Source organism: Mus musculus, chromosome 15, assembly GCF_000001635.26.
Source record: "Mus musculus strain C57BL/6J chromosome 15, GRCm38.p6 C57BL/6J".
Classification (NCBI taxonomy): Eukaryota; Metazoa; Chordata; class Mammalia; order Rodentia; family Muridae; genus Mus; species Mus musculus.
In genome coordinates this window covers 97,709,102-97,731,459 of record NC_000081.6, presented here as the reverse complement: position 1 = coordinate 97,731,459, position 22,358 = coordinate 97,709,102, and the positions used below count along the sequence as shown (strand labels likewise).

General features: G+C 50.0%; 1 protein-coding gene across 5 annotated transcripts; it reads left to right on the top strand.

Annotated features, from left to right (window-relative positions):
• The first annotated feature begins 54 nt into the window (after positions 1–54).
• On the top strand, positions 55–20,445 carry Endou (endonuclease, polyU-specific). Of its 5 annotated transcripts, none has more exons than NM_001168693.1 (10): positions 55–245; positions 4,831–4,953; positions 10,700–10,762; positions 11,200–11,340; positions 11,775–11,946; positions 12,500–12,699; positions 16,851–16,964; positions 17,573–17,679; positions 18,360–18,502; positions 19,291–20,441. In NM_001168693.1, exons 1-10 carry the CDS (start codon positions 191–193, stop codon positions 19,409–19,411), a joined length of 1,239 nt encoding a protein of 412 aa, NP_001162164.1. In that variant the 5' UTR covers positions 55–190; the 3' UTR covers positions 19,412–20,441. The 5 variants fall into 5 exon arrangements, with proteins under 5 accessions (NP_001162164.1, XP_006520681.1, XP_006520680.2 ...); XM_006520618.2 differs by lacking the exon at positions 55–245 and adding an exon at positions 655–676 and having other exon boundaries at positions 19,291–20,445; XM_006520617.4 differs by lacking the exon at positions 55–245 and adding an exon at positions 1,521–1,662 and having other exon boundaries at positions 19,291–20,445.
• The last annotated feature ends 1,913 nt before the right edge of the window (positions 20,446–22,358 follow it).

Here is a 22,358-nt window from a genome sequence, read left to right as displayed (position 1 = left end):
TCTCTACCTCCTATCCATCTGTGATCCCTCCCTCCCCCCTTTCCTTCCTGGAAGGATCCAGCCACACCAGATCCACAAGTCCTGGTGTCTTTAAAAGGATCGGCCTGAGGGATACGGCTCATCTGGGCACTGTGACGTTCATCTTGATTGTGGTGGGAAGTCCAACGGCCGCTCTGCTGCAGGTGGCATCATGAAGGCCCGTGTTCCTTTTATAGTGGCTATGCTCTGTGGTCTAGCCTGGGCTGGTAAGTCATTCTCTGGTGGGCACGGGCGTAGGCTGGGTTGCCTAAAGAACAGAGTGCTGGGGCATAACAGGATGAATGATGTCCTAACCCAGTGGACCATTTGACCTGCCCTTGCTTGAGGTTGCAGGATCAGGCTCTGAAGTTGGCTAATGATGTGGAGGGATTGCAGAGCTGAGATCTTGGAGGATCAGCTCCAACATCACTAGAAAAACCAGACTCCATACTTGGATGAGGTTTTGTTTTCTTGGGGCTACTACATGGTTTGGAAGGGAAGGAGGTTGCTGAGTTGGGGTTACCTGGATGCCCTTGGTCACTCGCTCTTCAGCTGCCTGGTGATAGGTGGGAGTTAGGAGATGGGTGGGCTCAGGAGGAAACCAAAGCCCCTGACTCAGAGGTGAGCCCTGTCCTACTTGGGAAAGAACAAATGACTGGTTAGTGTGATGGGGTGGGGGTGGGGTTGCCCCAGGTTAGGGGAGCTGAAAGGTAGAGAAGGGATGGGCCTTGCATTTGCAGGTAGTGATGGAAGGAGATGGGGACTGGAAGAGGAAAGGGACACTGTCCTGTTCTGTAACTGTGCAAAAGCTGCTACTGCTGTGTTAATTAGCGACTAGTGGGTGGTAGGGAGGAGAGCCAAGGGAGGGAGCTGAGCTCCAGGAGAGTCAGAGTTCCTGCCATTCCAGCCTCCCAGGGTGTTCCTGCCTCGGACTCTGGACAGGATCTGATAAGTCAAGGCAGGAGGAGCAGTCGAGGGCTCAGCCCGTTGGGACTTGTTGGGTCTGTAGCATAAAGATTTCTAGGAGGAGCTGAATTTTGCGATCTTCCCCATCAGGGGACGCACAGAGAAACCCCAGGGGGATTCCTAAATAGGGAAGGCATGGAGGGGAAAAGCCATTCCCATGGCTCTCAACACTACAGGCATCTCTTCGAGGACTCAGCTCTGCCTAGGGCTGGAATGGAAGAGGAGGAAGGGAAAGAAGAAGAAAGAAGCCTATGTAAGCTCGGGACCTTACCTCAGGTCTGCCCACTGAGGGAATAGAGGAGAGCGTGTGGGACTAACTAGTGTAGGAGGATGGATGGTCAAGGAGCTTGGGATAGGACTGCGTGGGAGACATCTGGTCCTTGGAGGAGGTCCCCGAGGGTATGGCTGTAGTGGTTTTAGAGGTTCAGGCAGCCCTGGGCTACTAGGGCTGAAAGTGATGGTTAGCCTCTGCTGTTACATGGATGGGAGGTGAGGGGAGAGGGGATGGAGAGACAGCAGCGGGCAGGAGTGAGCGTCCAGCATCTTCAGACATGGATACCGAAGTATTGGCCACACCAGGGGTCATGGCCAGGCACAGGCCATGGTCTACAAGCCAGATGCCTTCCAAGACCTTGGCTGGTTCAAGCAAACAGAGGCAGGAAGCTGCTGGTCTTGGAGGTGAAGGTTTTTGGTTCACTGGGTTTCCATGGAAATAACATCTGGGTTTCCCTAAGAGACCATCATGTGGGGATGCCTCGGTTGCCAAAGAGCCTGAGGGCTGATGTATAGGGATCTTCTGTCTATCCAGGCTTGGCACCAACCTTTATTGATGGCCAGTGGGGAAAGAGCTGTGGAGGTTGTGGCATGCTATGGTCTGAGAGGAGGCAAAGAAGTGTAGCTCTTCACGGGGGAGAAAATCGGGGTTCTGAACGGGGAGTGGAAGGGGGACCCGGAGCTGAGAGGACAGACAAAATGAAGGAAGGCAGAAGAGAGGTCGAGATGAGGCAGAGGGGTGAGGGACAAAGGCTGCTGGAACAGTGATGTCAGCCCTAGCTTGGTGAGTGAGGTTTATACAAAGGCTTTGTGACAAAGGGAGGCACTGGGTGGGAACCCAGAGTCACAGTGAGGAGTCATCTAATGTCCCCACTACAGCACACTGAGATTCCCTGTGAGGAAAAAAAATTCCTTCCACCCCAGCCTGCCACCCCTATGACACAGAGCTACCTTGAAGCAAAACAAATTCACAGAGGAATGTGAGACCTGCTACCATGGGATTCTTACTGGGGTTAAAGCTCAGATGCAGAAATGAGAAACGCACACAGCATGGGCCACTGGGAGAGCTCTCCTGGGCTCCACAGCCAGCTATTCAGTCGTTCCCCTACTCCTGCCAGCCCTAGAACTCACGGGGGAATTCCACCCTTGGACTCTGCTTCGGTGGCCCATTAAGAGCAAGGCCCCTCGCTTGCTAGCATTCTCTCCCTCGGGACTCTGGGTGTTCTGCCAGGCTAGTAGGGCAAGCAGCTGACCCAGCCTTCCTGTACTGAACGTTTTTTTTTCTTAAGACCTTAGCATTTAGGTGCCAAGTGAGATGACTTAAGATTCATGAAGGGTTTCCTGTGTGCTTGGATGCAAAAGGGCCCTTGGACTTGGCCTCCTTTGGGGACAATCCACTGGAGCAATGCCCTGTCGTCTTGGGTATGTTGGAAGCCCTGCACTCAATATGCAATGGCCTCGGGACCTGGTTTAACCTGGACCTGACACCTCTCAGATGTGAAGAATAGACCCATAATGATGATGATGTCAGTTGGTAAACAAACCATCCCAACGCACACGTGCTAACCACCAGCTCATAGCATGGTCCAGCTGAACCCGGGGAGGGAGTCAGACAAAGTAGTTTGTGTGCAGGTTCCCTGACCAGGACGATTGCCGCAGCCGGTCTGGACATCTGCCATCTTTGATATGAATGTGGGATGCTGTTGTTGTTCACTTACAGAACAAAGACCGAAATGGTTCTGTTCTGTGTCACACGCCACAGGAAGCGCCTTGCCAATGATAACTCACTTAATTCTTATAGTCTATGGGATAGACTCTAATTTTTTTTCCTATTTTTACAGATTAAAAAAAACAGAGACACAGAAAGTTAAATAACTTGCCCAGGCTTGCACAAGCCAGAAGGCATGATAACCAGGATTCCAATTCGGAGTCCAGCCTCACCCCGCTGTGCACCCCTCCTTAGGCATGATATAACCTCAACTCCACGTCTCACTTGAGGCGAAAATGATTCTCTTTCTCCCTTTCTAGTCTGGGTACATGCTCAGCTGTAAATGTCAAGTTTCATCTTGCTCCAGTCCTTGCCCAAATAGCAATACAAAAGGGTTACTTTATCAATCAATTTAGTGCAAGCCCCTCCTTGATGTAGTTCTAAGTTCACGGACAACTCCAGCCCTGTGGTTTAAGTTAGGTTTTTAAATCCTCATTGAACCAATCCAGGTGCTCATGGCCTGTCTCTCTCTCATTCTCTCTCTCTCTCTCTCTCCCTTCCTCCCTCCCTCTCCCTTTCTTTTCTTTCTTTTTTAACCCCCTTCTTTTGAGATAAAATCTGATGCAGCTCAGGCCGACTTTGCACTTCTGTTCTCAAGGTTGGTCTTGAACACCTGATCCTCCTGCATCTGGCTCACAAGTCCTGGCGTTATAAACAAGTGCCTGGCTTCTGACTCTGATCCTGACCTTCTGCACAGGCCTCAGGCTAATCCCCCAGCTCAGTGTTCTCGACCCCGAGACCTCAGGAGCCACCACAAAAACATCCTCAGTCAAGAGTGGAGCGACCCCTCCTTCACCTTCTGCTCCCCATTTGCTGTAGTAGTGGGCAGAGTGGGACCTGGTTTCTCTTTTAGAGTGGTTGTGTGCTTGTCTTGTTCTTTGCAGAAGTTCTGGTCATTGCCAGGTGTGGTGGTGGCACACACCTTTAATCCAAGCTGAGGCAGGCAGATTTCTGAGTTCGAGGCCAGCCTGGTCTACACAGAGTGAGTTCCAGGGCAGCCGGGGCTACACAGAGAAGCCCTGTCTTGAAAATCAAAACAAAACCGAGAAAACAAAACAAAAAGTTCTGGTCATATGCCTCTTGTGACCAAAAGCTTGCCTCTGTAAGCGGTTTGTCTGGGGCATGGGATGTGGTCTGCGGTTGCATAACAGAATCCTGTCCCAAAGCCCAGTTCTCACCCACATCGGCCTCGCTCCCCACCCAAGCACAGAATGCATTCCAGAGGCTGGAAGGAGCAAAGATGTGACAGGGGAGCAGGGTGGAAAGAAGGGTGAAGGAGGGGAGAAGACGGGAGAGCAGGGAGGGGTGGCCTAGGGGAGTGGCAGAAGACTTGGAGACAGTAGCAGTGACTCTCCTTCTGGCCGCTGACCTCTTCCTTCAGCCTGGTGGGAGTTGAAAATCTGAGAAATTTTCACCCCTAAATGAAGGTTTCTTTTGGTAATCTGGAAGCTCTGGCTACATCTGCCGTGTCTGGGAAGTGGCGGTAGACTCTGGTCAGGCCACGGCTGGGGAGTTTGTGACCGTCTTCTTACTGCTCACACACTGCCTCTTTGCTTGTTTCTGTCATGGGGTCCCTCAAGTCAACAGGCACCTGAGTCTGAGCCCCAGGTTGGTGCTCTAAGCCCGGGATCATGCCAAGCAGGCTGAGAGTGGAGAAGGTCTATACTGAGTTGGGAGGCTGTAAGCAAGCTTGTCCTGCAGGCAGCAATGGCCTCCCCTATCTGTCCCTGAGCTCTCCTGCAGGGGCGATTTAGGAAAAGCGTGGGGTCCCTAAAGTGCTGAACCGGTGGCCTTGACTGTCACAGGAAACCTGGAGTCGTGCGCATCTCGCTGTCATGAGAAATTTAACCGGGATGCTGTCTGCCAGTGTGATCGCCGGTGTCCCCAGCATGATGACTGCTGTGACGACTATGAACATCTGTGCACTGGTGAGACATCTGTGGGATGAATGGTCGGAGACACAGCAGGCCAGGCTGTGTGCACGTCTGGACTGGTGTCCATATGTCCAGAGCAAGGCTGGAGACTGAGGAGAGGGTTCTAGGACCCAGGAGGAGATCGTGGAGAGCAGAGATTACAAGGTTACAAGGGTCAGGGATTTGGTGATTGCTGGTCTCAGGCCTTCTAAGAAGTTCCTAAAGTAAAGTAGAACAGATGCTATTGACTTGGACGATCTGTGGGAACCATCAGGATTAACAATATCTTGAAAGCTTAAGTACCACCCCCCCCACCGCGCCCCAAATCGGAGAACAAACAAAGTGACGCTTTGGTATATGTGACATTACTCACTATTGGTCACACTGGAAAGCACACACATAAGTGGTAGGCAGCACTCACAATCTTCATGAACCAGGGAACATAGCAGGGCCTCTATAATGTCATAACAAAGACCATGCTTCTCCAGGGAACGTCCTGAACAGCCATGGCTTTAAACTTCCTTTCCCATGCCCGATGGAGTAGCACACTGCTTTAAATTCCTGCCCTCTGGAAGGCAGAGGCAGGGGCATCTCCATGAGTTGGAAGCCAACATGGTAGATACAATGAGTTCCAGGATAGCTGGGGCTACATAGTGAGAATCTGTCTCAAAATAACAACAATAACAACTAACAAACAACAAAACAAAATAAAAAAAAAAAAGCAGGACATGCCCTTCCCCCAAAAGGCCGTTTATTTCCCCAGCAGCACAAATCCAAATGCATTTCTCCCTCCTCAGCACTGGAGATTGAACCACGGGTCTCAGACCCGTGAGGAAGGTACTCTTCTACTGAGCTGTATTCTCAGCTCGTTTTCTACTTTCTGTTTTGAGACAGGATATGACTGAGTTTCCAAGGTCAGCCTTGAACTCACTATGTAGCACAAACTGGCCTTGAACTATGATCTTCCTCTGCAGACTGCCAAGGATGCTAGAGTTACAGGCTTTTTATGCCCAGGCACAGCTAAGGGAATACTTGTTGACAAAATGTTTCTCAAATATTTTTTTCATTTGTGTGAGCATGTGTGGGTGAGTGTGAGTGAGTGAGTAAGTGTGTGTGTGTGTGTGTGTGTGTAGCTAAGAAGGCCAGAAGGTGTTAGCTCCCTGGAACTGGAGTTATGGGCAGCTAGCTGCAAGCCACCCAATGTGTGTGCTGGGAATCTAACTTCCTCCGGTTACGCCACTGCTCTTAACTGTTAAGCCATCTCTCCAGACCTTGAAAAATAAGTTGAACAGACTCCTTGTTTTGATGCTTGCAGTACTGCAGACTCTCGTGTAGAAGGATCATCTGCTGTTGTGACATGAAGCCTTTCTGGGTTTGCTGTCATACCATGCGGCCCACACCAGCTAGGAAAGCATAGTCACGGGTGACGGAAAGCCCAGTCATAGGTGACAGGGTGACAGGTCTGTGTGGTTATACAGGTTGTGCCAGGTCACCTGGCTGAGCTGGCAAGCTAGACCAAAATGCAATGAGCATCCTTCTCACAAGATGTGAGCTCTGGAGAAGACCCAGGTTTGCTAAGAGTCTCCCACGCCCGTGCTCCTTTCTTTGTTGTTTTTTGTTTTGGGGATGGGCACAAGGTTTCTCTTTGTAGCCCTGGCTGTCTTGGAACTCACTCTGTAGGCCAGGCTGGCTTCATACTTGAAGATCTGTTTGCTTCTGCCTCCCGGTTGCTAGAACTAAAGACATGCATCACTACCGCCTGGCGGAACACCTTTTCTTAATTTGCTCAAAGGTGTCTTCTGTTGACCCAGCCATGTGCTCCTCCTACGTTTGCTTCCACTCACATGAAACAGCCTTCAATTTACACAAAATGCACCTATATCTACTTGCACAGGTCCTAACGAGCAGGCTCAGGCCCAGAGCTCACTGACAGAATCAGAACCGAGCTTTTCCTGCCGTGCCCGGCTCCGGCTCACTGGGCGAATCACTTAGCAGGCATGGAAAGGGCTGTTCACCCTGAGCCATCATGCTGGCTGACAGAGGCAAAGCCAACCTGAGAGCCATTTCAGCCCCCGCCTTCTGATCTGCAGCTCAGAGCTTTTTAATCTTTTTCTATACAAAATATCTTGGACTGGTTGAAAGTCTGGCTCAGCTCACAAAAGTCTATTCAGCATAGAATGTAGCTAGGATGCTTGTAGATTTCCAACACTTGCTACACAGCCTGGCACTAACTCAGCGATGGTTTGAGCCTCATCTGAGCAGATAGCCTGACTTGTGGTCCTGATGGTGATGGTGCAGGGCTAGCCAACAATCTCACCAACTGATTCAGAGCCACCGGAGTGCTGCCCCTTTCTTTGTGGATCTGGGCAGCTGGGCTCCACCATGTGATGAGAGGGGGAGTTCAAACCCTTGGAAATAGCCTTTCCTCCTCTCCATTCTAACTAGATCCCCCTCTGCCCAGAGCCAAGGCTTTAGTCACTCAGCCTTTCTGGTAAGGGAATGGGCAGTGAGACAAACATGCTGTTCTGCCAGGTGAAGCCAGGAAGAACGGGAAGATGGCTTCTCGTATCTGTTAATGCCTGAGAACATTCTCTTGAGTCCGGCCAGCAGTTGGTGGTGGTGGTGGTGGTGGGGGGGTGCTGCCCCTCAGCTGCTTGGTATCCTTTTCTTCTACCTGGATAGAAATCTTGGGTACATAATGAACATTTTAACTACTGTCCTTGACAGCTTGTTCTGCGTGCCTCACTCAGACAGCAGCAAGTGAGGCAGCAGATGGGAGGGACAGCAGGAGGGACTTTCTAGGATTCAGTTCTTGGGCAGGCCTCCCATACCAGGACTTTTGTTTTATAAGTGTTACAGCTCTTGTGTGGGTCTAGGGTACTGGTCCTCTGGGCTCTGTAAGTGTTACAGCACCAGGATCCCACAGCTGTTATATGGCTCTTAACTGAAGTTGACCCTGCAATTGGCTCTGGCCTCTATCAAGGAGCCTATCGCTGAAGAAGCAACTACTGTCTCTCTTTTTGTTCAATCGCCTGCCACTTGCAAAGGTGGAATGAATCCCCGGAATGTGACAGAACTTAACTAGGAGATCTGAGAGAGCAAATCAATGTCCCCCAAAGCCACCTCTAGCTGGTAGCTTTGTGGTTTTGGGGTTCACTGTTACATCTACAAAGGGTAAGGAAAGGGTGATGAGGAGCCAGTGAAGAAAATAAATGTGGCAAAGTGAGGAAGATGCTACAGAGTGCAAGGGTGTCTTAGTTAGGGTTTTACTGCTGTGAACAGATACTGTGACCATGGCAAATCTTACAAAGGACAACATTTAATCGGGGCTGGCTTACAGGCACAGAGGTTCAGTCAATTATCATCAAGGCGGGAACATGGCAGTGTCCAGGCAGGCATGGTGCAGGAGGGGCTGGAGTTCTACCACTTGTTCTGAAGGTAGCTAGGAGAAGACTGTCTCCCATGTGGTTAGGAGGAGGGTCTCCAAGCCCCCCCCCCATGACTCATTTCCTCCAACAAGACCACACCCACTCCAACAAGGCCACACCTCCTAATAGTGCCTCTCCCTGGGCCAAGCATATTCAAACCACCACAGAGGGGTTCCAAGGAGCAAGCATACCACCTTGTTGCCTTATTGGCGACCTTTTTTGAAACTTAGGGTGAGAACAAGATTGGAACTGAGGTCAAGTTTTATTGAGACATAATTCTGAGCATGTGGCAGGCCTAACCAGTAAGAAATATTCATTTACCCTCTGCATGGTTCTTTGACCCAACAGGAGCGGTAATCATGTGTTAATGGTCCAATGAACGGAGTGGCCACATATCTCATAATCCACAATGGTCCTTGACCTTATTTTTCCCCAGGAGCTAAAGCCTGTATTAAAAGCAGCACACATTTCCCATGGTTCCCTTCTGCACACACCCCCTTCCCTGCTCTAGCCTGCCTGACCTCTGTCCTCTTGCTGCTGTGATGGCTATCTTAATTTTTCCGGCTCAGTTGCTGCCTTTTAATTTGGGTTCAGATCAGCCCATCAAGAGGGAGAGAGGATGCTTTTCTAGGTTTAACGTCACAGTGCCAGGACTGGCAGCACAGGTGGGCATCTCTTGCCCAGCTCCTGAAGCCTGATGCTGTAGTTGGAGGAGAAGGGGTGTTAGCACCAGCCACAGCCTGCAGATAAAGCTTGGCGCTTACTCCAGTTGTGGCATCGGCCTTTTGAGATAGTTGCGATCATTCCTCTCTCCATCAGACCAAGCTTCTTCAACTGTTCCCACTTGGGACTCCTTTATGCCTGAGAGACTTCTACGTGACTCTGGGCACATAGCTATATAAAACAGGTATATCAAGCATTCACTGTAATAGCCGAGTACGGTGGTGCACAGCTGTAACCCGTAGCACTTGGGGAGTGGAAGCAGAAGTTCTAGAGGTTTGAGGCTATCTTTAGCTACATAGTGAGTTTAAAGTCAGCCAGGTCTACCTGAGGGCCTGTCTCACGAAACATTTAATAGACCCAGGCCTAAGCCAGAAGAATGAGTCTGGATCTGTCCAGGGAGACACTGGGATAACCCAAGCAGTCACGGGGAGGGTAGGGGTGGGAGGAGAGCAAAGGGCCATGTAATTCATAACACTGTGCAGGCCTGAACTAGAACAGAGTTGTTGGGCCTGCGTGCCGTGGCGACACGCACAGGGTATGCTGTATGTTCAGAGCCAAACCTGCAGTGAGGCCACATGACACGTGATTGAATCCTGCCAGAAACACCTCAGATTCATTACATGTTTTATTTTGGGTTTCATTTTTTTTTCCCACCCACTGCCTGTCCAGAGACATTTTACTGGTGGCAAGTTCTCCGTGACCCCGTATTCAGTCATGTGAGCCTATATGAGGCTGTGTGTGACCCACAGCTAAGCTGGGTCCGGCCAGCAGGGCAAAGGCTCTGCCTCTGGTTGGCTTGGGTGTAAATTGCTACAGTCCTCAGAAGCTGGCAATTGCACAGTGTGGTGCTAACCGTTTGAAATGGTTGTGCCGGGGACCGTGGTTTCAGGATCCGGAGTAAGCAGCCACCATCATCTGGTGGCTTCCTGCACACGCTGCAGCTGGCACGCAGCTGGTATGGCTAGCTGTAACCCCAGGCATCTTAAGGCTGCCATTAGGGAGTCAAACTGTCCCATCCCACGCTGATTTACAGGCAAACGTCATAAGGAGTGCTTACAGGAACAACTAGAAGAATGCATCCTACTATTAGCAGTGATTTCGAACAGATTTTAAACCGTGCTTCGACAATACTTAACACCTGCCCAGCCCCCCAGGGAGAGGTGGGTCCCCACTCACCCTCTTAATAGGGACAGGAAGTTCTCAACTGAGAGTCTCTCGTCATTTGGAGAATGCTAAACTGCTCTATTCATGTGGGGCAACTCAAGTTGGTTTTCAATCCAGAAGGGGCTCCCCTGTCTCTTCCTTTTTTTACATATTTTTCTTTTTATATCTTTTGGGTGCAGTGGGCACCAAATGCCAGAATGGTAGAAAATTTGTCACCTGGGGAAATTATTTTTGTTTTGTTTTGTTTAAGTTTTCCGTCATCTGACCTTGGAAAGCCTTCCATTTTTTCAGTCCTCAGCCTCCTGTGTCAGATTGGGGGCTGGGATGGGATGTGCGAATACCCTTTCAACACATGTGCTTGCCTCCAGGGTAGGAAGCCCAGCACTGGGGGGAAAGCTGGAAGGAAATCCCAGCATGGATGGTGACTTTATTTTCCTATGTCATAGCTGAAGAAGGACCCCCAGAGCCAGAGGCATTCCTGGATCCAGAGGACAAGATCCCAACCAGCCGTAAGCCTGAAGCCCAGATGGGGACACCCAGGGGTGACAAGGGGAGAGGGTGCCTCACTAGGGGCAAGGACCCAGGCCTAAGCCAGAAGAATCAATCTGGACCTGTCCAGGGGAGACACTGGCGTGATCCAAGCAGCCAAGAGGATGGGAGGGGTGGCCAGGAAAGCATCCGAGGCCTGAGGAGGGAAATGAAGGAGATTTTATTTTTAGAGTGGGGAGATTATAAAAACAACAGGCCAGAGTAGAGCCCAGCATCAGAAAGCAAAGGATTTCCTGACTGCAGAGTATGCAAGAAGCTATGCTTGTTTGTTGTTGTTGGTGGTGGTTTTTTCCAGGAGACCTTTAGTAAGGAGCCTAGCTAAGGGTGTGGGTAGAAGGGCTGGTCTTCAGGCTTCTAGCAGGTTGCCAGGGACCCAACCCCCTCTCTGTCCTCTTAGACCTCTACTCCGCACCGAGCTCCTGCCAGGGCCGCTGCCGGGAAGCCTACGACAAGCACCACCCTTGCCACTGTAATGACCGCTGCCCAGAGTTTGGAAACTGCTGTGAGGATTTTGACAGTCTGTGTGGTGGTGATCATGGTCAGTCTGCTCCGTCAGCCTAGCCCCAGACACGCGGGAAAGGTCTAGAGTTCTCTCAGTGTAGTCCTTGGACCGGCAGCAGCAGCTGAGAATTCTTAGGAGAGGATGGTCCAGACCTACTGCTCAGAAACTCTGGACTAGGCTAGCCAATCGGATAAGCCCTCCAGGCGATTGTGATGCCTGCCTCGGTTTGGGAGCCTTGGTGCAGAAGGGTGATATGGACATTCTGGGCACATCATGGCTGGGGCACGTGCTGGCCTTAGGGGTCTTTTACCGTCCCGCCCTCTAACTACAAAATACTGGGCGGTGTTCCGCATCACTAGAGTAAGCTTCCAGAAGGGGCCAAGAGGGGGACAAGGGGGACTCTACTGATCTTTAGACAGTTGGTGCTCTGCCTCTCTCTAGTTCTCATGCCACCTCCCAATTCCTCTCAGAGGGTTTCTCCCACAGCAGCGATGCCGTCACTAAGGAGGAGCTTGAGAGCATCTCCGAGACCATCTACAGGGTAGATACCAACAAAGCCCAGAAGGAAGACATTGTGCTCAACAGTCAGAACCGGATCTCCCCATCAGAGACGGGGAACCAAGTGGATCGAAGCCCAGAGCCGTGAGTGCCCCTCACCCTGTCTCTCCTTCACCCTCACTTCCTTTGACGCCTTGGCTCTTTGTTCCTCAAGTCAGGCAAATGCACAGGGAGACGATGTCCCTCTGACATGGACAACTGGTGTCCAGAAACAAAGAAATCACCTTGAGCTTAGGTGGCTGTATAGCCAGGTTCCTGGGGCTGGCCTTCCAAGAGGTGAGATGGAAGGAAACAGACCTCAGAGTTGGCTGTCAAAAGTAACTCAGTCCGGGGATGGTGATGCACTCCTTTAATCCCTGCACTTGGGTAACCAAGGCAAATGGATCTCTATGAATTCCAGACCAGCCTGGTCTACGAAGTAAATTCCAGGACAACCAGGGCTACATAGAAAAACCCTAACTCAAAACCCCAAACCAAACTAAACCACAAAAACAACACCCAACTCCCCAAAACACCTCAAGTTGCCCCTAGCTCCTGAAGCCATCTCTGTGTCCTGCCCCTGGTCTTTCTGGAAGATTGGAGGAGAGTTTCAAGTGCACATTCAGGTCTTTCAATGGGTCTCCATCCACTTACCCAGGCTCTTCACTTACGTCAACGAGAAGCTGTTCTCCAAGCCTACCTATGCAGCCTTTATCAACTTACTCAACAATTACCAGCGGGCCACAGGCCACGGGGAGCATTTCAGTGCCCAGCAACTGGAGGAGCAGGGTGTCTTCCTCAGGGAGGTCATGAAGACGGCTGTCATGAAGGAACTCTATAGCTTTCTCCATCACCAAAGTGAGTGAGTCTTCTCTGCTGCTCAAAGCTGTGGGGTAAGGTGTCTCCAGGAGAAACAGACGCCGCTGAGGTCTCTGTGGGAGTGGGGGTGGGGTGGGTCAGGGTGTGAGAGCAAGCAATGGGGACTAGTAACATCCAGAAACGGCCACAGACAAGCCACTGAGATCAGGGCCCTAGCAGGAGCAGAGTGGCCTTCTGGCTTGCCTATAGTATGTATCCCATCTTTTGACTGGATGTCACATATCTTGTGAGTTGTCTACCTTCTGAAGGGGCTGAGGGTCCCCATCCCCAGCTCTTCTCCTACTCTGGGCATTTTTCAGTCACCTCACCAATCCCAGAGTCACGTTAGAAGCCATGGTTTTGGGTCCCCGCCACCTCCTTCTGGGCAGTAACAGGGAACCAGCCAAGGCTCAGAGAGCCTGTCTCTTGGTAAGAGGTCTGGCTGGACCACCTCAGATACAGATTCATGCAAATCAGACCAAAAAAGGTTTTGGCTTTGGAACTTCTTGGCTCTGGGTTCTGTTTGTTAGTGTGCTCCAGATTCCTTTCCTGAACTCTGGCAAGCTGGATTCTGTCTCAGACGCGGATCAGTATGGGTCTCCGTGGCTGGCCCTGGGGACTGCATGCAGGCAAACCTGTCTGCAACCTTAGACAACAACAGTTACTAACTGTTGTTAGAGGTGAACCGCGGGAGGGATTCTTTAAGATACACGCAATCCTGGGATGCCCCCTGGTGCCTGCTTTGCAGTAAACACACAAGAGACAGGCATGCCGGTGTTTCTCAACCTTCGGAACGCTGCTGCCCTTAAATACGTTCCTTATGTTGTGTCAACCCCCAACCATAAAATTATTTTCCTTGCTACTTCATAACAGTAATTTTACTACTGTTATGAATCATAATGTAAACATGTTTTTAGAGATGATGTTTGCCAAAGAGGTAAGGTTGAGAACCACTGGGCTAAGTAAGCCCTTGGTTCTTAGTAAGAGAACCGGAAGTCTAGCCAGGCCGAAAGTCCTAAGAGAACAAGGGACCGGAAGCCGTTTTCCAATACTTAGCTCAGGCTTCGCAGCACTCATCCCCTCTCCCTCACCCTGGATCTGCTGTTCTGTTATGTTTACGAAGGCTCCGATGGCTCAAGCCAGCATATCTTTAGAGCTTGAGATATTTGAATATGGCTGAAAATAACTCAGGTCAGACAGACTTGGCTTGAGTTCTGTTACCACCTGTGTGATTGTGGTGTTATAGTGTCAAGGAGCCTCCCAAAGTCCACGTTATTAGAAACGTAATCTCAGCCAGGTGGAGGTGGTGGTGGTAGCAGCGGTGCACGCCTTTAATTCCAGCACTCGGGAGGCAGAGGCAGGCGGATCTCTGTGAGCTCTGAGCCAGCCTCGTCTACAATGCGAGTTCCAGGACAGCTAAGGCTCCACAGAGAAACCTTGTCTTGGACTCCCACCAAACAAACAAACAAACAAACAAATCCCATAGTCTCTAGTGCCCTGTGTATTAATGGTAACTAGAGGTGAGAACTTTGGGAGCTGACTCAACTTCAGATTCATGGATTATCATTTATTATAGACTCCACCTCTCTTTAGTATACCGGCTTCGCCTGGCCCTTCTCAGATGCCAGCACTCGATATTTGATTTCCTAAAGTCCAGAATGTGAGTTAACCAAACGGCTACTCAATATAAATCATGTGGTGGCAGGGATGTGGTTTGGCGGTACATGGCAGACCTGCGCAGTTTGGATGTCACCTCTCCCAGTCTTATCTGTGACAGGAGGTCTTTGAGGACTGATGCTTGCGGAGCATCAAAGAGGAAGCCCAGCAAGTACTAATAAGGGTAGCTATTCGGTCTGTGAAGCCGGTCTGTTATCATGTCTACTCAGGCTTGTTTCCCGTCAGCGTTCTAAGTCCTTGAAAGGAGAGAATATTCCTGGTATCTGTTTTTGGATCCTCCACATAATTCTGGAAGTCCCTGATTTAAAACTTCAGCTCTGACCTTCCCCCTTGGGGCCCAGTGGCCCTCTCAACAACTCCACTCAGCTATCTGTTATTTGCATAACACGGTGTAAAGAGAAGGAACTCACTGTTCCCACCTCTTCCCCAGACCTGCTCCTCCCTTGGTCTTCTCATCTCAGAAACATTGCCATAATCCATCAGCTCTCATGCCTGAAGCCTAGGAGTTAGGGTGTGTGTGTATGTGTATGTCTGTGAGTGTGTGTCTGTGTGTATGTATATATGTGTGTTTATTATGTGTATATGTGTGTTAATATGTGTGTGTGTATATATGTGTGTTTATTATGTGTATATCTATGTATATATCTATGTGTATGTGTGTATGCGTATGTTTATTATGTATGTATGTATACATGTATGTATGTATGTGTATATGTATGTCTATGTGTCTATAGTTGCCCCCTCCCCCCAAAAAACCCTTCATGTCTATTGTCTTGTCCATTCATGTCACATCCACTGTCTTAGATTTCTGTTGCTGTGGTAAACGCCATCGCCAAAGACAACTTGGAAAGGAAAGCATTTATTTCATCTGACACGTCCAGCCCAATGCTGAGCAAAGTCAAGGAGGAAACTGGAGGCAGAATTTTGCTAAAAACAAAACAAAACAACAACAACAACAAAACACACACACACAAACCCAAAAAACAACCATGGAGGGCCACTGTGTCCTGGCTTGTTCCATATGCTCTTTTAGAGACCCCAGGATCACCTGCCCAGGGACAGCACTGCCCACAGTGGGCAATCATCAGTTAAGAAAATGCCTTCAGGCCAATCTGACAGGCACTATCTAGGTTGAGGTTCCCTCTTCTCAGATGACTCTAGCTTGTGTCAAGTTGATCAAAAACCAACCAGGCCATTGTCTACCACAGAGAACCTGCCATGATGTAAGAGTTCCATCTTCGAAGCCATATTCTGTGGGGTCAAGTGCAGTGGCTAACAGTGTGTGTCCTCTTGCATGAGTTTTGTGACTTTTGTCCACCTCAGTTTCTGCATCTCCAAGTTCAGGCTGACAAGTATCATTAGTTATGTGAAGATTCAGTGTTGCTACAGATTCACTTGGTACACTACTGTGCATACAGCTAGTGTGAATGTGGCTAGTGTGAATGCGGCTGGTGTGAATGTGGCCAGTGTGAATGCAGCCCATGTGAATACAGCTAGTGTAAATGCACCTAGTGTGAACGCAGCTAGTGTGAATGCGACTAGTGTGGATATAGCTAGTGTGAATATGACTAGTGTGAATTCAGCTAGTGTGAATGCAGCTAGTGTGAACGTGGCTAGTGTGAATACAGCTAGTGTGAACGCGGCTAGTGTGAATACAGCTAGTGTGAACGCGGCTAGTGTGAATACAGCTAGTGTGAACGCGGCTAGTGTGAATATAGCTAGTGTGAATGCAGCTAGTGCTCCATAGAGCTGTGTTGTTGGTGTATTGTTGCTAGAGTAATATCTCTGGAGTAGATCTGGCCTTACTGCTGTGGCTTGAAGGATCTGGGTGCTGCTTCCTTCTCTGACTTGACTTTCTCCCCTCCTGCTCACTGTCTCCTGGAAATGTCTCCTCGGATTTCTGAGTAGAGAAATCCTTATCCTGCAGGTATCTGGTCACTAACAGCCCCCCTTCCTGGCCCAGCTCCAACTCCTTTGCCTTGGGAGGTAGGGGTAGGCAGAGCTCTGTGAGTTCAAGGCCTGTCTGTTTTACATATCTCATTCCAGAACACACAGGGCTTCTTAATGAGACCCCATCTAAAACAACAACAAAAACCCAAACCCTAAAACACACAGGTTTGACTCCCATCTCCTCCTCACGTTGTTATAGGGTAGATTTTGTACTAATCTGAGACATTAGTTATTATTTTTGTTTATTATTCATGTCTTCCCATGAAAAGCAAGCTGTAGAGACAGACCCTGTATGTGTGTGTGTGTGTGTGTGTGTGTGTGTGTGTGCGCGCGCACGTGCGCGCGTGCGCACGTGCTCATGTGCACACATGCATACTCCTCAGCCCATTGACCATGTATAATGAGTGCCTGGCCATACCTGCTGAACCCCTGTCTCTCTTGATGCTCTGGAACAGGTATCCTTCCTTGCTTCCCAGGACCTGACCCACCTCCTTCCTGAAGAGTTCTCTGTTTTCTTTCCACAGACCGTTACAGCTCAGAACAAGAGTTTGTGGACGATTTGAAGAACATGTGGTTTGGGCTGTACTCGAGAGGCAATGATGAAGGGGACTCGAGTGGCTTTGAACATGTCTTCTCTGGTAGGCTTCTCTGCTTGGACGGGAAGAGTGGGAGGGATAAAGATGTCTGCTTCGAGTCTGCACAGCCCTGAGCATTGGTTAACAGGCCACCAAGCCACCGAGCAGAGAGGGACTCCCAGGCCAACTGTGAAGGCATCTGAGAAGTCATGCTGAGGAATGCCAGTCGCTTTAGAATATCTAAGAGGGCAACACCAGCCTTGAGTTTCCAGGGTTCTGTCTAGTGCGAGCATGTGTTTACTGGCTCATCTGCCTCTGAGCAGTTCTCTGGTTCTATCACTTGCTTAGGGACTTCCTACAGAGACAATTGTGTCCCTTCATCCCTGAAAGTTCCTACAGAGCCTGGCTTGATCCTTCACAAACAGTCAGAGGAATAGGCCAGGGAGGTGGATTGTCTAGGAGAAAGGAGTCTCCTGAGGTCATGAGCCAAAATAGAAAGGACAAGCATATGAGGGTGTCAGGCATGGTGCCAAGTAAACGGGAGAATATTCTAGAAGTCAGAGCCTGGGCATTGGAGACAGGCTTGGCGTGGAGCAGTAGAAAGGGGATTGTGGAGGAGAAGATGGAAAGGGAGCCCACACCACCCACCCACCTTGGACTCTTCATTACAGGCGAAGTGAAGAAAGGCAAGGTCACTGGCTTTCATAACTGGATCCGCTTCTACCTGCAGGAGAAGGAGGGTCTGCTGGACTACTACAGTCACAACTACGACGGGCCCGTGAGTACCTGGGCTGGAGGAGCCTGGGTGGTGCCTGGACTTCCTGCTCTTCCCCTGCCTTCCAAGCAGTCAGACCTGCTTCTCACTCTGGCCCTCACAACCTCCCAACAGGGGATAGGGACATCACGTCCTCATCTGTTAGAGAGCAGATTTCTACCCCAATACCAACAGTAAAGTCTCCAAACCTGCTGGGGACAGGAGGCAGAGGGCTCCAGCTCCCAGGGGAGGGTCAAGGTCAAGGGTCAAGGCTTTAAAGTAGAGAACAAAGACATGCATCCCCCACTCCCACCTCCACCCCCCACCCCAGCCTGGATGACCTTGAAGGGTGACCGGAACGTTCAGCCTGGCTAACTGAGCTAATCTGCATGTTTCATTTGAAACTTTTGCTGTCCTAAACCAGAAAACGATTTGGGGGCAATGAACTGATCTCCTGCATGTGGAGGGCCATAGGGAACAGGTGTCCCTGTATTCTGGCTTGAGCCCGTGGATGTTATAGTGACCTTGCAGCTCGTAGTTTCAGACAGTGGGTCTGAGCAGGACTCAGACACTCTGCACAGTAGACTGTCCCTTCTGTCTTTTTAAAGAAGCCAATGTCTCCTCATAGACCTTCATACATACTAGCTGAGTGTTGGAGCCTGCCTGGTTCTGTCACGTAACCTTGGCTGTCCTTTCCTCTGCAGTGGGACTCCTACCCCGATGTCCTGGCCATGCAGTTCAATTGGGATGGCTACTACAAAGAAGTGGGCTCGGTCTTCATTGGCAGCAGCCCTGAGTTCGAGTTTGCCCTTTACTCTCTGTGCTTCATCACCAGGCCAGGCAAAAAGTGAGTGCTGGGTGACCAAAGGACTGTGGCAGGAGGGGTATCTCCGACTGTTGTCATCCAGGATAGCATCAGGAGAATGTGAGTCTGCTGGGGCACTCAGAAACCACTGTTCTCCCCTTCAGTGGTTAAGTAGTTAGATTAGCCTGGAAGTGGCCAGTCTTCATCGAGCAGTGGAACCATCTCCTGCCTTTTTCCCTCCTTTAGTGGAGCATTCGAGAAGCCAGCAGTGTGATTGCCCTGCCTCCCTGAGCCTCCCTGGGCCTCCCCGGTCGGCACATGAGGCTGTATGGGAGAACCAGAGAGTCCCAAAGAGAACAGTTGATAATAACTGGTCTCTGTCATTTGAGAACTTGTTTTGGGTCCTAATACTTTTTGTTTTTTTTTGGGGGGGGCGGGGGCTCTGCCTCACCATGGACCCAGGGTTACAGAGCCTCTTGCCTCACAGCCTCTCGAGCGCTGGGTTTATGGATGTGTGCCGCAGTGCCTTGCTCTAGTCCTATTACTCTTGAAGCAGAAAGCAAACACCTAATTTCCGAAGCATTCGGCTCGAGGCGTGCAGAGTATTGCTCTGGGATGGATGAGGGCATTGTCCCAGAGGCAGAGAGACATCAAGGTCTGGGCTTGGAAAGCTTGCTGAAAACAGGGAGTTGGAGCAGGGACTTTGGAATGCAGGTCACTCTATGGGAGGCTGGGGCCCTTCTGCTGGGATGACTAGATCTTCCCCATGTGGAACAGACGTAAGTGAAGTTGTGGGCTCCACTAATTCAGTTCATGATCTTTCCCTACAGGTGCCATCTGAGCCTGGGTGGCTATCCTCTGGCCATCCAGACCTACACCTGGGATAAGACCACCTACGGAAATGGCAAGAAGTACATTGCCACAGCCTACGTGGTGTCTTCTTCCCAATAGAGCCTGCAGCCAGCTGGGGTCCTGAGGGCAGAGGGACAAGCAGGGTCCTGGTGCTATTTGCTCCTTACTGGGGAGGGGAGGGAGGAGTCTGGGAGGAATCCCAGAGCTCAGTTTTGTAAAAGGAATCTCGAATCTAGAAATGCCCACTTGGGAGAGAGAAAAAAAAAAAGAAGAAAAAGATATAATTAGAAAAATGCAGAGAATCAGCCAAACCTTTGTCTCTCTGTATTTTGGCAACATGAACTGGGAAACAGAGCTCTCTCTGCCTAGAGAAAGGAGCGGCCCTCAAGATCTCTTTGCCGAGTTTGGGAGCCATGAGCAAGTCCTTGGCTCCATACTTCCCTCTAATGTGAAGGGGAGGGGTCTGCCCTTTCCCTCCTTGGGGCTGGGGGTTGGGGGGGGGGGCTGAAGGTATTATGACTGTAAAGGTGTCTTCAGTTGTTTTTAGGGAGAACAGGTAGTAGAAATTCAGGATTACCAAGTGGCCACCAGTGCACACACTCCGCAGCTGTGACTCAGCCTTGTGTAGGGTCCCAAAGAAGCAAGCCTTAGAACCGAGCAGGTGAATCTTAGAGAGTCAGCCAAGGACAGTGCAGAGTCACGGGTTGGGAGGTATGTGGGCTAGGGTATGTGGTTTCCTCAGTCCTAAACGTCTGTGTGGCCAACTCAGCATCTGCTTCCAGAAGTTTCCCACTTGCAGATGTTCAGTGCAGTTACAGACATGCGTTTGATTCCACAGTTTTGTTTCATTTCAAAAGAATTCCCCTCACAGGAGGATGGCTGAGCATCAAAGGAGGACAACCATCTATAACTTGGTGTCATTGACAACTATATTAATGTTTATCCAGCTGCCGTAGTTTGAAACATTCTGGGCTGGGAGAAGAGGGACCCCGGGGTTTCTAATTTCAACCCCAAATGACATGTTTATTTGCACCTGATGCTCAGGAGCCAGATGTGGACCCTGCAGAGCCAGGCTTGTACCACAGCTCAGAGGCGTCAAGTTTCCAATTAAAGCCACTGGAGAAAACCTGAAATGTGTCTCATCCTTGTATTTATTGATCTTGATTGTCAGTCTCTGGCCTCCTCGGAGCAGGACTGGGACGCTTTGCAGTCTGGCTCGTGAATGTGCTATCTAGATGCAGCAGCTGAGGCTCAGCAAGTCTCTATCCTGGAGAGGAAGAAAAGAATTCTTCCGGGTACACCTGTCACACGAGTTAGACTTGTGAGGAAGGGATGGAGATTGGTGGTTTCAGCCCCAGTAATCTGCCCCTGACCACATACGTAAGGAGCAGAAGGACACTCAGAGCCAGCTTCTGTGGCTGCAGGGTTGACGGAGTGGAAGGAAGGCAGGGTGCTGGAGGGACAGACAGATCAGATTGTTTAGGCCACAGTGTGAGGAAGGTGTCAGGCAGGACTAACTCCTTCGAGGCACAGAGCCAAAGATGGATGTAGCAGGGCCTTGTCTTGACTTCCCTAGGAGTTGTCTCTGGTCCGGTGGGCAAGAGAAGGGTTAGGAGGGCTTGGTAGTCAAAGTATAGAAACTGAAGTTAGGTCACCATGTGTCTAACCAGGGTCTGCCCACATGGACAGACTTCTTATTCAGATCAGTGTCTTTAACAGTAACACAAGGAAGCTACTAATTACCAGTGTGCAATTAGCAATGGAAAAACAATACGCCATTCTTTTCAGCTTTTTGTTGTTCTTGGTTTATTTTATTTTACTTTGGGGATGGGGTAGCTGCAGCCCTGGCTATCCTGAAACTGACTATGTAGACCAGGCTGGCCTTGAACTCATGGAGATCTGCTTGCCTCTGTTTCCCCCAGTGCTGGGATGAAAGTTGTTGGATACCACATATTTGAAAATTTTATTTTACATGTAAATATTTTTTTCTGCACGTATGCCCGTTCAGTGCCTGTGGAGGCCAGAGAAGGGTGTTTGATCCCTTGGAACAGGAGGCCGTGGTGGGCTCCACCCCCATGTGGGTCCTGGGAACTTTACTCAGGACATTTGCAAAAGCAGCGAGTCCTCCTAACTACTGCGCCATCTCTCCAGCCCAAGGCTGTCATTCCTATTTGTCTGGTTTATGCAGATTTTACTTTGCACTAAGGAGAGGCAATCGACCTTTGCCAGATTAACTTTAACCTCTGCCCACTGGTCCCTCATCCTCTCAGTTCTTACTGGTCTCTTTAAAGTTCTCCTTAGTTGATAACTGGGAAACAGAAAGACACAATGATGCTACTGTGTCCCAGGGTCTAGACCTAAGCTTGGCAGCGGTCAGGGGTGACGTAACCTTTGTTAAAGCTGTGCTAAGCAGCTCTTTTATATGCAATGTCTCACTTGGAAGGGATTTAAAAAAAAAAGATGGGTCTTATTCTTACTTCTATGTATGTGTTTGTATCGGTGTGAGTGATTGCCACTTGTGTGCAAGTGAGTTGGAATTACAGATGGTTGTGAGTTGCTCACCGTGGGTATGGGTGCTGGGAACAGAAAGCTGGTTCTCTCAAAGATCAGCAAGGACTTCTAACTGCCACACCACCCCTCCATACCGTAGGGAAGACATTATTTTGTTCAAGACAGGGTTTCTCTGTGTATCCCTGGCTGTCCTGGAACTCACTCTGTAGACCAGGCTGGCCTCAACTCAGAAATCCTCCTGCCTCTGCCTCCCAAGTGCTGGGATTAAAGGCGTGTGCCACCACTGCCCGGCTATGAAAGCCATCTTAACAAGCAGAGGGTTGTATTGTACGATTCATGGTTTTGTCCCTCCCTGCTGGTTTGATTTTAGATAAGATTACTGGAGCTTGAGATTGTGTTGTGAGTAAAAACTATGAGGCCGGGAGGGGCGAGACTGAGACAGAGAAACAGAGAGACACAGACACACACAGACACACACACACAGACACACACAGACACACACACAGAGACACACATAGACACACACAGACACAGA

Excerpts from the sequence above, each read along its gene's own strand:
- Endou (NM_008902.3), top strand. The coding sequence starts at position 10,319 with ATGCTAAACTGCTCTATTCATGTGGGGCAACTCAAGTTGGTTTTCAAT. Across the intron at positions 10,763-11,199 it reads GGACAAGATCCCAACCAGCC|ACCTCTACTCCGCACCGAGC; the intron begins GTAAGCCTGAAG and ends CTGTCCTCTTAG. Across the intron at positions 18,503-19,290 it reads ATCACCAGGCCAGGCAAAAA|GTGCCATCTGAGCCTGGGTG; the intron begins GTGAGTGCTGGG and ends CTTTCCCTACAG.